The following is a 16,933-nucleotide window of genomic DNA, read 5'->3' as shown; positions in this document are numbered from 1 at the left end:
GTTTCTGAAGTGCAATTCCACTCAGTGTAATCACTTTGTAACAGATTTCAGATGCTAGAGACCAGCACTAGATTAAAACCATCCTGACACAGAGATAGTGAACGACTCTCAACAGCAAGGTTAACCTTCCAGTCAATTCATCTCAATAATCCTTCAATTCTGGCTTCCTATCTTGCCAAATCCAGGCAGGAAAAGATAGGTCTTCTTCAAGAAACAAAAAAGCATTTCCAGCAATGGTTTCACTAATACCCAAGACGCTGAATCCTAAAAAAGCTGCCAACAACCTCTAATCTGTTTCAGAATGGAACTGAAAGTTAGCCAGCAAGCAGAAAAGCTCTGTGACACCTGAACCAGAGAGACTGAGACAGTTCACACTCTGACCTACTTCAGCCTGGATAACCGCTCAGTACATTTCCACTGCTGGGGCAAAATCCAAACTCCAAAGGGGGAAAAAAAAAAAAAATGAAAGGACAGCAGTTTTCCTGCACTGTGCATTCCCAGAAGAGTTATTATTTTTCCTCTTCTAAGGGGTTAACTTGGCCATTTGGGTGTAAATGGGAGTTAGCAGCAGGGAGGGGAAGAAGAGAGAACCTTAGGGTGACAGAGCCAACGTTGCTTTACCTCTCCAACAACAGGAAAAGAGAGGGAAGCAACTGCTTGGGAATTAGGAAAGGGGGATAAAGATGCACCATAACTGGGTTCTGCTCTCATTCTCTCCTGGTTTACAGGATCATGTCTCCTCCCTTAATTATGGCACAACTTCCAAGCAGCTGGTAAAATCAACACCAACATTTGCTTTCAAAGATATTTTAAGGTATAAGAACACCTCTCTCCTTTTTCTCCTCCCCTTTTTTCCACCACAATCAATTCATTTTCCCTTTCTTCCTCTTTTGAGTAAGTGTAACAGCTGCACAACAGGGCATCTGACAGATTTTCCCAGAGTTCTCCGCCAGGATCACTCTGCCCTGGGTTTGAATCCACGTCCACGTGAGGAAAGTTCATTCTCCATTTCGATTCCAGCCATAACCCTTTCCCCTGGAATTTCCAGCTAAGGTAGAAAAAGCCACCAGACAACAAGACAAACCAGGCTCTTGTTTTCTGCACTTCACTTAAGAGTAACCAAAAAGTAGACTGAAACTTCTGGATTTGATGAGCTTGGAACATTCCATAATGGAGACAGCTGATGCCAGCATGGGATGCATGAAAGTGAGAAAGCAGAACATTATCTTCCAAAAGCAACAACAATTAAATGGCATTCAAGCAAAACAAATGCAGAGTGCTTTGACATCTGACTACTGAAGCATTCAGTGGCATTACCATAATTTTCCCTCACACCCCTGAACTAGTCCATTTCTAAAATAAGCACTGACTGACAAACTTCTAAGAAGCTGTAAGTGTGGGGGGTATTTTTTTTGGTTAGGTTTTTTTGTTTGTTTTGTTTTTTTTGAATTTTTTTGGTTTTGTTTTTTGGGGGTTTGGGGGGGGGGTTGGGGTTTTTTTGTTTTTTGGGTTTTGTTGTTGTTGTTGGGGTTTTTTTTTTGTATTGGGATTTCATTTTTATGCAGCATAATCTCACAGCATAAGCAACCAAGCAGGATGAGGAAATAAACCAACACAGTGAAAATTCCTTGCTGTGCTTAGATCCAGCCCCCACTTCGGGTATCTTTTATTTAAGAGAGACCTTTACACTCAAAGTTTGATTTATTTTTTATGGGAAAAAAAAATGTATCATACTGAGTACTGCCAGCCATATAATCTTTCAAGGGACTCCATCTTCAATAAAACTTAGGGGAAAATAAGGACACTTTGAAGCCAACACCTCTATTGATTGAGCTGCATGGTGTCACACAGGGCAGTGGCACAGCCAGACCCCTGAATGAACTCCTTTCAAGAACCACGGAAGGGCAGCATCTCATTAATGAAACAACATTCAGGAGCAAGAATCATGCATAAATAATTACTCCTGCTTCTCAGAGATTAAAAAAAAAAAACAGTTTGAGTTCAGCAGAATTAAGACCAGCAGCTGATAAGTAAGAGCACAGAAGTTGGCCAAGAGCCACCACTTTAGAGAATAAAAATATTTATTGCTGACTCCCACTCCGCCTAAGTATTTTCATGTACTATAAAAATAGGACTGGTTTTAAAAGCTTGCACTATTGCACTGTAATACATGCTACAAAATAATTCGTGCAAAAGAATTGAAACTACAGCATTTGTACAACCCAAGCCAGTGACGGGGGAAAAAAAAGCGGTTTGCATCAGGTGATAAGCGAAGAGAAATGCAGATACCAAGCAAGGATAAGCCATCTCCAAAAAAATGATTCCAAAGGATTTCTTTGTCTGACAAGGTCCCAGTGATATGCATTCGATATGCACCGAGGAGAAGATAATATTCATCACCAAAGATGTTTATTCCCAAACAGAATTCCTGTAAGGGAATTAATTATTCACCTGTTCTGGGAAACTTTTCGTCAGACCGGCAGCAAGGAAAGAAAAATACATGAATATGCTAAAAGGATAAGACCAACAGAGGAGCAAGAAGACCTCCCACTCAGCCGAAAAAAAGTATAAAACAGGACTCTGCTAAAACAGGAGTGGTGAAGCACGGGGATTTGGAGCGATAGAGTTCAAATCTGGCTCCCCCAGTGTCGATTGCCTGGCTCGGCACCGCGTCGCTTGTGGCTCTTCCTAAAACTTATACTTCGAGTATTTAGTCAATCATTTTTAATTATTAAGTTGGCTAATTCATTTACAACAGCACTACTGTGCAAGAAAAGCTGTATCAAATAAATAACTAAGCATAGAAGATTGTCAACTAGGGCCATTTTGTTAGATTTAAAAAAATCTCATCTCTGTACTTCCCAAGGTGTTCCCTGCACAATCAGGTCACACTTCACAGAGAACCCCCTGAAACACTACCGAATTGGAAATTAAATCCATTTCTACAGTTGCCCTGGTTTGGCAGCACTGGGATGAATATTTCATCTCACTGCGTCCCATGGCTGCTTTCCTGTTGTACAACTGAGGCAAAAGCAAAGTGCAGAGTGTGACGATAAATAAATAAAGCAATAAATCACATAACTACTTTATCACCCCTTTTGAAAGCATGTATAATATTTTGAAGGAAACAATTCAATGTATGATGTTAATTATCTCCATTTCCCTTATTTGCCAGGGCACACTTCCCCTCCTTTCCCCAGTCTTCATTAGCTGGCAAATCCAGCCAGAGCAACCACTTACTGCATCTCAGATGGAATTCTGTCAAGCTTAGCACATTAAAGAGAGTACTAGAAGTGTGTTGCTGCTATATATAAACTGCCTGTCTGGTGCACAGTATGTCTGAATTATACAGCCTGCCTGACGCCGAATCCAAGTTCTCCTGGATGAGGAGGGGGGGAAAAAAAAGTCCCCTTTTGGAGTTATTTTCAAAGCACCAAAGCACCACATAATATTCTCAAGGAGCAGAAGTGCACAGAGTCTTTGAAAGAAAGCCATCGCACCTACCATTTACACTTCATTATTGAGTTTCTTTAAGTTAGCAAAGCCTTTCCTGGAAACAAAGATTGGAGCCCAGGAGTAGACAAAATCCATGAGGGCTGACAAAGCTGTACCACTGCTACCATGAGACCTTATCAACTGCTCCTTTGCTCCCTACCAGCATCACACCTTTCCCCCTCTGTTTTTCTCCCCCTCTCCCTCCCCATCCTTTCTTTTTTAAATATTGAAAATGCATCCAAGAAAACATCGCGCATTTACTCGTTGAAGAGTGTGTGTTTTATCCCACGCAGAAATAAAAACACCTAAGGTTTTCAGCAGTAACATAACACAGGTATAACACAGGCATAACAAAGTTACCCTTGATCGAATTTGTAAAACTCTGCAGGCCTTCCCAAGGTGACACTCAGATTTTTGGCTGCTACGCAGGATTTCCTGATACGGTGTCAGCTCTTGGAACTTCCTGAAGTCTAATCCTCATTTTTGATCCCCAATCCCACAGCTCATTGACAGCAGGAGAAAAAGCACTGTCTTGGAACACTCTCATGGTAAGGCAGATGTCCAGAGCCTACTTCCAAAATTTAATATAAAAATGTCCAAACAAAGGATAAGGCTGTAGAAGCCACTCAGAAATGTGGACACTCAATACTGTTTGAGCATCCTTTAAAAAAAAATAAGTCCAAGACAACTTTTTAGTAGTGAAAAATGTTTCATTGGCACTCAGTGGCATATTCCTTTCCCAGCCATGTATCTGAAAATAGACATTCTCCTTTTTCCTCCTTTAAGAGCCTTTTGCCCTGGAAAGGATTGACCTAAAATTCGAGATATTTAAAAAAACAAATTACTATTTACAGTTAAGTACTTTAAACAGTGGGAGTTCAAAAGAGAAACATTTAAGTATCAGAACAAAGGGTTCCATCCCCTTTACACGGTGCTCTCATTCCAAAAAGTGTTAAATACCTACAATTCCATATATTTAATAGACAAAGCTTTTCCTCATGCCTTACAGGTATATTTCTAGTTTTTCTCCCAAAAAGGCAGGGAGACAAAACCTCTTCAAATAATTAATAATAATAAATCTTTAAAGGCACATCCCTACCTGACCTCAAGCAAATGAAAGACAAAACAAACTTTTACATGCAAACATTAAGATTCAAAACAGGGGATGACCTTTAGTGCACCCTTCCATGTGTGGAACGTTCTCACCCACAAGCAGATTTAATTAAATTTAGCTCTTTAGACTGATTAGAGTTAATAAAGCAATTCATTAATCGACCGTTTTATTATGTTTACAATGCGCTGTTTTGTTGGATATTGTGTAATGGTTACAAGCTGCCAGGCACTGGTTTTTCACCCTCTCCAACTGCACTGATTTTATGTGAAATCTAAAAGAAAAGCCCAGAGTCATCATAAGCACTGGAGAAGATCAGAAGTGCAGTATATAAAATATATTGCACGAGGGACCCTACAAGAGATGTCACCAGGAGCGACTGTTTTCATTTTATACATAAAACAAGCCATGTTTTCAAATTCACCAGATGAGAGAAACTCCTGTTAAAAAAAAAAAATAATAATCACCATACACAAGGGAATTATTGTAAAAAATAGTGGTTTCTCATTCCCCTCACTGCTATACATTTGTGTTAAGCTCTGGACCACTTCTTTGTGTAACAAGTGTTTTGGAGAGATCCAGGTGGGAAAGAGTTGCACAGAGTTCTTCAAACTGCACCACCTTACTGCAGAGGGACTGTGCATCTGGTTAACTGAGATATTCTGCTACAGGAAATAGCCCACAGCTCTCCCTCAGGCTACTGTATTCTCAAGGGAAAGCCAGAACGCTCCAACTACAGGCTGAAATTCTCCATTTGTAACATCGACCAAGGGAATGCCGCAACCTGCTTGAGCAAACCCGATATAAGGGAAAGTGACTAAATGCAGAGAAACCACCTTAAAAAAGCCAGACTTTTCTTGTTGGTACAGCTGGATGCTGCAGAGGATGGATAACAGCTTCCACCACACCATGCTGTACTGGATTTTCTGTCCTTCAAGCACAAATATCAAACTTCAAACATTTAGCAACGGTGCTGAAACCACGGCTCTCCAGGAGAGGAGCCAAGTCCTACGCTCGGTTTGCAGAAAAAGCGCAGGAAGGATATTTCACAGGGAACAAGTTTTTTTAAAAATTCACACTTTTCCAGCAATTTTAAGAGACCTGTTAAAAATAAATTAAAAAAAAAATAAATAAAAACTGCACTGTCCTCCGTATCTCGCTACTATAACCAGTTGAAAAATTTTTGAGATGGTCTTACCTGGTCGGCAGACAGGAGTTACCCTCTCATGCTGCTATCATTCCACAACCCTCTCCCTCCTGGGAAGAGGAATTCCCCGAGAGAGAGCCAGGACATGTCAAGAGGACTTGCCCAGAGCCCAGCGATGGCGCTGAACCACCCTTCAACTGGGATTAGGGCTAAAAAAGCAGCATTGTTTGAGAAACGATTGGACAGCTTTTGCGTGGGGGTGGGACGGGATTACTGCCTCCAAACTGGGTCTGAGCAGTAATGGATTACCTGGAGAATCTGCGTCCTAACCCTCACTAACAAATTAATTCAGTTTGAAATGTGCCACTGGGCTACACACACCTTTGTCTAGGGGTACAGCAGGAGCAACCTGCACAGCTGTTTTAGTGGAATTCTGGAAACCACAGAATGCCACTTGCAATGCAACAACAGCACAAGGCAGCTCGCCCCCGGGCAGCTCCTTCTTCTGCCTGCTCCATTTTCCCCCTCACAGCCTTCACCATCCAGCAGACGCAATTAGAAACTGTATCTTCAGCCACACGACCTGTTTAACACTCAAACTGTGCCGACCTGTAAGTTTAAAGTCAGGAGCAGCTGTGTCTGAAAAATGGCAAAGTAACAACAAGTGGTGAGAGAACGGGATAGGCCAGCAGCAAAAGCTTAGCCCTTGGAGAATCACGTTCTATTAGGGAAAATTACAGTGAAACCCCAATTCCCTTAAGGGAATTTTCTACCAGTTCCTGAGGTGCAGCAAGGAATCTTAGAAAGGTTATTCCTAAGGGGTTTACACCTGATTGCTGTAACTCACTGAGCATCCAAGACTTTTTTTGGGTGCACTGTATTGATTTTATAGTGGGAAGACTGCAGGAGCACAGGTAGCAGACCCTGGAGAAGCATCTCTAGATAATTCAGATCTCTAAAAAGCTTGTTTCTGTTCTAACAGGTTCAGTCTCCCCTAAAAAAAACGAGGCTAGATTTTTGTAACAGCACTGCAAACCCACTGATCTTTATGGTCTAATGCTAAAATTGTAGATTGGTTAGACAGAAAGTTCTGGGTTACCTCTTGACTGAAAATTATTGCCAAGTTTGACAGGATGTGCTTATTCCACCAGTGATACAAAAGCATTTCACCAGCACATACGTTTCTTCACTTGCTCCAGCTCACCAAATAATGACTTTTTTTTTCCCCCCAGGGTAATTAAACAAGAATGCACAAATATTCCTAAAAACACTATGTAACCCTCTATAAATAAAACAGTGACATCCTCTACATATACCAAGATTATCTCTTGTATCCACACTATCTCCCAGAGCCCCTGGATTCCTCCACAGTTCACGTAAAGGTTAGGTCACATCACTGTTCCAACACACTCATTTCACATCAGGGCAGATTTCAATTTCATATGGAAGAGACAATGAAGCAGCGTGACCTCTGGGTATCACAAAACATGTCCCAAAAGCCCACTTTCATTTCCAACAGATGTTGCTTCAACATATTTGTCAGTGTAAATCCTCTTAGAGCCCGGCAGCACATGCAGCAAAGGAAGCAAACCAAGACCAACACACACATTTTTCATATGGGAGAACGGACATTTTAAGGAAAACAGCTTATGGGAAATGCACAGTTGCCCAGCAAAGAAACAGGGGTTGTAAACCACCAAAAGACTGACTTGCTTCCTAAGAGCAGAGAAAGTTGTATCTACTGTTTTCCTGGCAAGTCCCTTGAAAGAACTTCAAGTTTGCAATCAGAGAGAAATAAAATATAAATACAGATTTAAAAAACAAACAAACAAACAAAAAAAAACCAACAAAGCAGTAGGCTGTTTCCTCTGATTGTAGTCAGCAGAAGCAAATACAATTCCATGGTTTGTGTGAAGACTGCAACACTTTGGCACTGATAAAAACAGACATATCTCAACTATCTGACTCTGAAGCAACATGTGTTTTAAAAGGGAAAAAATGTGAAGCTACAAGAGTCCGATAGGAGACCAGAGCCCAGGGATTTTTCTGCATGTGAAGCACACCAAGAGCCTTTCCTTGCTCTCCTGTCATACCAGCATGTTAGCTGATAAATGCTCCAGAATTAGAAGACCCAAGTGGGGATGCCTGAAATCCATCTGACCTGAGGGAATGAGTTTAAAAACCTGACCCAGCTTTTAGCGTGCCAGATCGTCCTGTATTCCATTTCTGCCTACTGGAAAGGGCTGGCAAAGGCAGACACAGGAGACAGACTCAACTAAACATGGTATGCAGTGGGATTAGAGAAAGGTTATTTTGGGACGTAGGAAGTACTCAAAAGAGGAGGGCAAAGGGAAAAAAAAAGTAATATTAAATTTAAATCAGATGCTGGCAAAGAGAAAGGTCACAAGATACGCACAAGCAGAAACCAGGAGGGAAGAAATATTACTCCTTTACATTCCCTGTCTGAGCAGAGCATCTGTTGGACTGGGGGAATGGTTTGCAAGGAATCACCAGTGGGACAGAGGCATCACCACTTCACTGCAGGCAATATTAACACACAAGTCACTGCCCAAACAGCTACACCGGCAAAAACACAAAAAAACCTCCTTTTGTGGAACTCTCTTCCAGTAAACTCGGCCGTTCTGGGAGAGATAAATCAATCTGACACTAATAACATCCAAGAACTGCAAGTAATGACATCATGGTAGGAAAAGCCCAGCTCTGAGAGGTCTATTTTTGAGGAAGCCAGTTGGAGATAGCATCTTGCTATTTCTTTAACAGAAGTTTGGAGACAAATTGAATATTCCAGTCTCGTCCACAGAAACCTTCCAACGGCTATAAGGAAAGGAAACTGCAGCCCTGAGACCCAACTTCACATTTCTTCACATGCTAAAGATGACAAGCACTAATTATCATACCTAATTAGCAGGTATTAAAAATAGGAACATGGCCATGGTGGTGCACCTGGCGATTATGGTTTACCAAAGCCTCCGATTTCTTGTACAGCAACACACAACACAAAAACAAAATCTAAATGTCTTCTCCAGGAGCACAGGAGCTCGGGAAGCATCAGAGAACCAGAAGGCACATGGTGTTTTTGCAAGCCTAATATGAGGATTAAGCTGTGCGACAGAAGAAACTCCGCTCTTGCAGAGAAAAGCAGTGTGCAGGAAGGAGGACAGAGGTGATAAACCAGGGAGGAGTAGAAGCAATAAGAAATGAAGAGGCTTCCTCATTCCTTACCGCATCTGAGACAGGAACACAGCTCGGATTTGGCGCTTTCAGATCACTTTCCTTGTCTCCAGCTCAGCTCCGAGAAGCTGCAGGAGTGTTTAGGTGGATAAACCCACAGCCCGTGCCAAGCTGGCTCACAGGCACACAGAAGGGCAAAGCAGATGCCACCGAGCAAATCCGCCTCTCCTCCGATCACACCCAGGCTATTTCCTACTGACAGCACCCCTCAAAGCAATCAGCTTCCCAGTTCTAGGTCAGACATTTTTAATGAGCAATTAGCCCAGACACTCATTTTTTCCTGGCATCAAGCAGGATCTTAAGTCCTTAAATTAATAAAAGTTACTCCAATGTATTCAGTGAAACTTTCAAGACAGAACCAGTCACTTGAAGTTTTAGACCAAAGCTGTGCCCTTTATGTTCAAGTATATCCAAACCCCAAAACATCCAACCTTCCTCAACCCAGAAATAGATAGTTCTGTTAAAACTTGCACATTTTTATGTCTGAGTTTAAAACCAACATCTTTTCAAACAATTCGAAGACAAACATCTCTCCTTTCAGAATTTCACACCCTGAAGTAGCACACAGTGAATCAGAACTTCACCTACAGCAAAACATGGAACGCTGAGGGGATAGAGGAACAGAGCACAGAATTGCAGGCTGAATGCTCAGGTGCAAGTCAAATAATTTCTGAGGAGGATACTGCCTCAATTAGCCAGGGATCCACCCATTTCTGCCCAGTTTTTGGTTTAGGCACACATCCACATCCCAAAACAAGCAATGCTCAGTTCTGGAAACGCCATTAGTCAGAGTTTGTTTGCGTCTTCTCCCCTCTCAACACCCAAAATTCTCAGCTGGTTAGGCCATAAAAGCCCTGCTCCTTGGGAAATGCTTCCCAAGCCGTGCCCTTCACACCTCGTGCCACTTAGCTGAGTTTGTTTAAAGGCAGAAGGAGAAACCATCCAAATATTAATCAGAAATGCCTTCTGTGCTGAGGTCTAGGTGAGGACACTTGTCAAACCCTCCCAGTGGGCAGAGTTCAGGCACACTCCTGCCAACGTCAAAGTGGTACTTCCGTGTTTTCCCAGACTTTTGTACCCTCTCTGCAGACCGTCAAAACCGTGAGTTCAACAGCTAAATCTTCCACAGCCAAGTCTTTGAGAGTTGCCTGACATTTCTTGCAACCTACTACTTCCACACCAAGCCTGCCCAAAAGGATGCTTTTGAAATACATTTTCGCCCGATGTAATGTTCTTGTTTCGGTGCACACACCGGTTTATTTTCCCAGCATTAGCCAGGAAAAGTTCTTCAGTCTACCTCTTGTTCTGTAACTAAAATAAGGTGAAGGAGAATGTCTTGGGAGTTAAAGGCTACAAATGTCTTCTGACAAGAAGCCCTTAAGCACTTCCCTCATCTTTCCTGTGTGATGAAGCCCAAAAATCAGCTTCTTCTACTGCATGCAAGGCCGGCGCTGCCAGTGGTGGATTCAGAGGTGCAAGAGCACCAGTTATTAGGCAGCTTTCTCTGCTTCTGGTATTAAAGTGACCATGCACCTTCCCTTTGGTTTAATACAGACCCTCAAAGCCACCTTTCTGAAGGAAAATTTGGGTTACTGCAGCTCCCTCACCCCTTCCCCCCCAACGCCATTCCAATGGGCGGCTTCTCCTCAAAAAGTATTTCAGCACCAGCGAGACCACAGCTGCTATTTCAGAGCTGCTATTTTAAGGATTGCCTACAAGTGCTCCAGTCTAGCAGCTAGACACATTCACTGCTCTTGGCAACCTGCTGACTTGACAGGAGGGACAAATACCTTGCTTCACAAGCCCAAAATACTACGTGGATTATGGTCCTTGCAAGCAAAGGATGAAAAAAAAGAAAAAAACCAAATCCCAGTGTTGAAAGCCTTGCAAGTACATCTGAGCTCCAACTTTATCCAGCAACAGGCTTGGAAAAACATCCTTCTAGATGAGGTAATGATTAGTGTTATATCCTGCAGCCAAGCTCAGCATCTGGGCTTACAAAGACAGAGGCTGGGCTTCCCATGCTGTTAATCCTACCAGTAGTCCCTTGCCTGACTGAAACAGGAATCACAGTTCCTAAACAGCTGCTTCCTCAGACAGCAAGAGAACAGCTGAAGGGGACTCAGGCCAGGCACGGACACAAAAAAAGGCAACTAATTATTTCAAGTTGAGAGGCAGATTGTAAGACAGGCTCCAGTCACCCACTTAACCAACATGAGATGGGTCTTCAGTTTTTTATCTCACTCCTTTAAGCTGCTCCTTCACACATTTGCCTTGGGAGAGATTGTAAGTGATGCCAATGCCATTTGTTGGATATACGGATGCAAAGCATTAGGGGAAAAGGAGCGTTTGATGAAGAGCATATTTGCCACATAAAATCATCTCAAATTTGGAACAATTCCCCACGCCCTACTGGCAAGCATCACCTACAAAGTCCTCCTTCCTTCCTATATTTAGGTCAGCCGGGCTGAGTCAAGCCCTCCAAGAGCATCCCTAGCTTTCGTAACTTTCTGTTCTAGAACAGAAAAGCCAGACATGCTTTTTTCAGATCATTTGTTTGGATCATACATTAACACTCATAAAGGCAGCAAGTAATGCAATTAAAAAAAAAAAATAAGTCAAGTACTGGTGCTACATAAGCCAGGCTGTTTCTAAGGGCTTTTCTTGGAACATTCACCCAGCTTACAAAAGCCTTCACACATCTGTAATGCCAAATACTGCTCAAAAAAGTTCCACCCCTACCCTAACGAGGCACCCAGATCTCACACACAGGGAATACATCCTAAGGAAGTATATCCTTAGGGAACACACTGCTTTAAATGCTCTGGTTTGCATAACAGTTCAATAAAGCCTGTGTGGCTTGTGTTCCCATATACAAATAGCCACTCTGCTGGCTTTAGCTTCAATTTGTACCAAATTGTTTCCATCTCTATTTACGGAAGTCATCCAAACTGCTGTATAAAACAGAGTTTTCTCCTCCAAATTAACCCCTCAATTTAACAGGTTCCACGTTCAACCATCATAGCATCTCTTCACCAATCCCTAAACTCCAATTTAGCCTATTGAAGTTACTTAATGCCTTCTTACTGTAACCATTAAACCTGGCTGGCTGGTTTCATCTGCATTTTGAGCTCTTTCTAACTAGCAACACTTTCTGCTCCTTCATAGCAGTGTAACATCCCGATTTTTGAATCACTAAGAATACAGGTCAATGCCCAAACTGATTACTTTGGTGAAATAATGAAATGTAGGATCCATAAACAGATCGTGCTAGTTTTTCAAAAAGCAATAATTATGTACGTACAAAGATGTAGGTGACAGTTCTTGAAAGTGACATAAAGTGTACAAAGAGTGAAGGCACATCCCTGGCAACATTACTTTCTTTAACAATACAAAGAAATTATGCTGCTTGAATTACTAACTTCAAATTAATTACTACCTAAAGCGCTCTGCTCTGTAAAATGGTGGATGAAGATTTCGAGCACAGAGAGGACACACGGCAGGATTATTTTTCTGAGCAGTGTAACACACATCTGTCTGCAAAACTCTGGCAAAACAAGGTGTCAGTTACTTTCATAATACAAATAGGAAATTGACTTTGTCCTTCCTCATTCAAGAAAACGAAACCCAGTAACTATCTGCCTACAAGAGGAATATCTCATTTACACAGCTCCTTGTTGGATTTGCAAAACTCCAGCTCACCTAACAATTATTACTGCGGCTAGCAGAGTGGAAGTTAGCAAAAAAAAAAAAAAAAAAATCCCCTAGAAACAATGTCTCGAGTAATCACATCAAAGCCATGTAATCCCAAGCAGGAAGCCAGCTCCTGGAAGGTTCAGCTGGGCAGGACTGTGCCTTCCTGAGCCACACGCGCTCCGTGCGGACAGACGAGTGCGCAGCACGCGGCTCCCGCTGGCTCTGCTGGCACAGACCTTGGGCAGTATCAAACTGCTTGATTTTGCAAACACTGCTGGCATGTGCTCACCGAGGGGAATGAAAGAGCCCAAAAGTTTCCATTGAGCTAAACAGGGAATAATCTACTGGCGTCAAGGCGAGCCTGAAAGCGGAGAAGCCGATCATTGATCAAGCGCTGACGCCCGGGAAAAAACAAGCTCAGCAGCACAAGCCAGGTGTGTGAACAGCAAATCCTGAGTGGCAGTCTGTAAGTCTGTTAGAAACTCAGAACACCATGTTTCGTGTTAATTATATTTACATACTTGCCATCCACTTAATTACCGTGCCCGTCAAAGCCCGCAGCCAGATCTGGTAGTACAGCACTACCCTTTCCTGATGGAAGCGATCTGCGCCTTCTGCCTCTACTCTGAATAGGTCTAGAAAAGGCTATAAACCACTTCAGAAACTGCCTCAAACATTAAAACCACTACTGATTAACGTGACTAATACTGCTACTAAACCCTTGCCACTACAAGATGCTTCACTCTCACAGTTTCCTTCCTCTCGCTCAGTTACTTCCCCTCACAATCGCTCTCACTGCCCTCCTCACCACGCCAGGCTCTCTCCTGGTCTGTGCAAGACACAGAGCAAGACATTCCAGCTGCAAATCCAAACAAATTGATATTCAAATGGCAGGAGTTTCAAAAAGTCCTTGCAAGTCTTGCTGTCTCCTTATAGGAGCACACGGTAGAGTGAGAACGGTGGGTTTGCCAAAATACTCTGACAACCACAAAATAAAAGGTACCTCTGTGAATCTAGTTTGGATGCTCTCTTGGGCTCCCATTTGGACATAGGGCAAATGAGACTCTAGGATCTGCAAATAACTTGCCAGCACCTCTGGCTTCTGGATAACAAAGGACCAAAGCAAAGACAGGAGTGAAAAATCTATGCGCAAAAGCAACATGTCTGCTTCCCAGCTTTGCCTAAACACCCGTGAGGAAGGCTGGAAGAGCCAAAACATCAGTGACCCTCCCACCTTCTAAACATGGAGGCTCTCAACATCCTTGCTAAGCAGAGACAAAAGGCTTAGTTGACATATTTTAAGACTGGATCATACAGAAGGATTCATCTGGGATCCTTTGTGTGGAGAACAGGCAGTTAAACAACAAAACAATTAAAATGCTCTGAGACAAGAGTAATGCAAATAGATAAAATAATATGGGAAAATGCTGAACCTTGAACTTGGCAGTTCACAGTTTTAGCACCCAAGGGAAAAGATAAAAGACATGCTTGTGTTGGGCTTTTGGAGCAAATGGAGTTGTCCTTTAAACAAACCCCAGGAGAAAGAAAAAAAGAAAAAAAAAACCCAAACCACAAACCACCACAAACCACCACAATATTCGAGTCCTCAAACCACTACACAATGCAAGGAAAAGCAGATCTAAGATTAAAAAAAAAGAGAAAGTGGGAGAAAAATGTGCAACAGAAAAGAGCAGCTGGGTTCCTTGTAGGAGACTGATGTCTTCCTTGATCAAATGAAAGCACAGCCAGGACACAGTTGTGGAATTCAAACCCTCATCCCAGAACAAATCATGACTCTAACAGACAGCACAATGACTCTTACTTGCTATCTCATGTCCAGGACATGAGACATTCTTGTCCTCCTACCTCAAACTCCATCCTTAGGAACCTTTTCATTACCTGCCACAAAAAATCTGCCTTCAGAGAACACAGTAAATCACTCTCAAAAAACTCAGCCTAATGAATGCATTTCAAAGATGCTACAAACCACCTGAAAATGGTGCCCAACAATTGGAAAGTCACTGGTGGTAATAAAGAGCACGATGACACAGCTAACTCACTATACCAGCCAGTGACACCAAAAATAAGCCATGCATTAGCATTCACCTGATCCTGCTGCAACTCTGAATCAGGAAAGGAAACCAAGAGAGACCTAAAACTCCTCCAGAAGAGCAACTGTTTATCTTGTATACAAGTTTATCTTGTAACCCATCCTGGGGTCATACCAACACCAGGTGGGCTGACACACATAACCCACACTAGGGGAAGAGAGCGGCCACCTTCAGCAGCAGCATTGGAGCAGTTTAGACACTGAATCACAGAATGGTTTGGGTTGGAAGGGACCTCAGATCAACCCCATGCCACAGGCAGGGACACCTTCCACCAGATGAAGTTCCTCAGAGCTCCATCCAACCTGACCTTGGACACTTCCAGGGATGGGGCAGACCCAGCTTCTCTGGGCAACCTAAACCAGGGCCTCCCCACCCCTCACAGGGAGAATTTCTCCCGAATATCCCATCTAACCCTGCCCTTTTTCAGTCTGAATCCATTCCCCCTTGTCCAGTGGCTACATGCTCCTGTAAACCATCGCTCTCCATCTTTGCCGTAGGCTTCCTACTGGAAAAGAACCCCAGGGCTGCTTATCCCCCTTTCCCACATTGGAGGACTGCCACAGAAAGGATGGAGAACAGACTTTGTCAGATTTAATAAACACAAAAAACAAATTCACATTATCTCGGTTACCACTGAACCAATTTAAGCGTGCATAAAAAGAATAAGGGGGCAGGAAGCATCAGCAATCAGCTGGTTTAGAAGGTTAAAGTCACATTGAGCACAATGCAGCATCTGGTGGGCAGCAATACGAAAATCAGTTTCCAAGTTCGAGCATTCACTTATGCCCACACCCAGCACCACCTTGCAGCATTCTGCTTTTCACTTCTCACTCCCATCCCTGGAAGTGTTCCAGGCCAGCATGGACGGGGCTTGGAGCAACCTGGTCTAGTGGAAGGTGTTTGACGGCAGGGAGCTTGGAACGAGATGATCTTTGGGATGGATCCCTTCCAACCCAAACCACGCTGCGATTCTAGGATTTATCCGCATCCATAACACACCCGAGCGGCCTGTTTCCCGTGGTTAGCACCAATCTCGGCGGCAGTGGCTGGTGATGGACGTTCCCTCCGGAGGGGCCGGAGCGGGGGGGGGGGGGGGGGGCTCCGGCACCGCACGCCCTTCCCGGAGCGGTGCCCGGGGATGGTGGCACAGGCGGCGGTGAAGGAGGGTTTCCACCTCGCCCTTGAGCCGCCGCGGTGCCGGTGGCCGGGGGCGCCTGCGCGGCGCTCCCGGGAGCCCGGGGGGAGAAGGCGAGGGGAGGAGGATGGAGAAGGGAGAAGGGGGGATGCCGCCTCCCGCCGCTCACCTCGCGGGCGATCTGGTTGAGCGCATCGTCCTCCGCCGTCAGGCGCTCCCGGTTCGGCAGCCGCTTGCGCCCGGCGCCCGGCGTCCCCATGGTGAGGCGATGCCGACCGGCCCGGAGCGGAGCCGGAGCCGAACCCGGACCCGCTGCCCGCCGGCCCCGAGCGACCCTCCCGCTCCCTCCGCCGCCTCCGCCGGCGCGGCCGTCACCGCCCCCCGCCCCGCGCATGCGCCGCCGCCCCCCGCCCTGAGGGGACGGGCTGCCTCCCGCCCGCCCGAAACCGGCCTGGGGGTGTCCGCTCGCTGCCTTCGCACCCGAAACCGGGCTGTGTTTGGGGCTCTGTGTCCGCTGCCCTCCGCCCGAAACCGGGCTGTGTTTGGGGCTCTGTGTCCGCTGCCCTCCGCCCGAAACCGGGCTGTGTTTGGGGCTCTGTGTCCGCTGCCCTCACGCCCGAAACCGGGCTGTGTTTGGGGCTTTGTGTCCGCTGCCCTCACACCCGAAACCGGGCTGTGTTTGGGGCTCTGTGTCCGCTGCCCTCACACCCGAAACCGGGCTGTGTTTGGGGCTCGCTGTCCGCTGCCCTCACACCCGAAACCGGGCTGTGTTTGGGGCTTTGTGTCCGCTGCCCTCACACCCGAAACCGGGCTGTGTTTGGGGCTCGCTGTCCGCTGCCCTCACGCCCGAAACCGGGCTGTGTTTGGGGCTCTGTGTCCGCTGCCCTCACGCCCGAAACCGGGCTGTGTTTGGGGCTCTGTGTCCGCTGCCCTCACACCCGAAAACGGGCTGTGTTGGGGCTCCCTGCCCTCACCGCCCAAGATCA

At 44.9% G+C, this 16,933-nt stretch overlaps 1 protein-coding gene across 8 annotated transcripts in view; it reads right to left on the bottom strand.

Moving 5' to 3' along the window:
• The window catches only part of LRRFIP1 (LRR binding FLII interacting protein 1), a 101,401-nt gene extending 85,124 nt beyond the window's left edge, over window positions 1-16,277 (bottom strand). For 2 of the 8 annotated variants that reach the window (XM_066189407.1, XM_066189408.1), the window contains exon 1: window positions 16,117-16,252. In XM_066189407.1, coding sequence (XP_066045504.1) covers window positions 16,117-16,206 — 90 coding nt within the window. In that variant the 5' untranslated portion in view covers window positions 16,207-16,252. Of the gene's footprint in view, window positions 1-16,116 lie in introns of all 8 variants that reach the window. The other 6 variants (XM_066189411.1, XM_066189412.1, XM_066189414.1 and 3 more) reach the window with 5 other exon arrangements.
• Window positions 16,278-16,933: the final 656 nt, after the last annotated feature.

The sequence above is a fragment of the Chamaea fasciata genome, unplaced genomic scaffold, assembly GCF_029207755.1.
Source record: "Chamaea fasciata isolate MVZ Bird 193981 ecotype frontalis unplaced genomic scaffold, bChaFas1.0.hap1 SCAF_8, whole genome shotgun sequence".
Lineage (NCBI taxonomy): Eukaryota > Metazoa > Chordata > Aves > Passeriformes > Sylviidae > Chamaea > Chamaea fasciata.
This window is presented reverse-complemented; position numbering and strand designations above follow the sequence as displayed.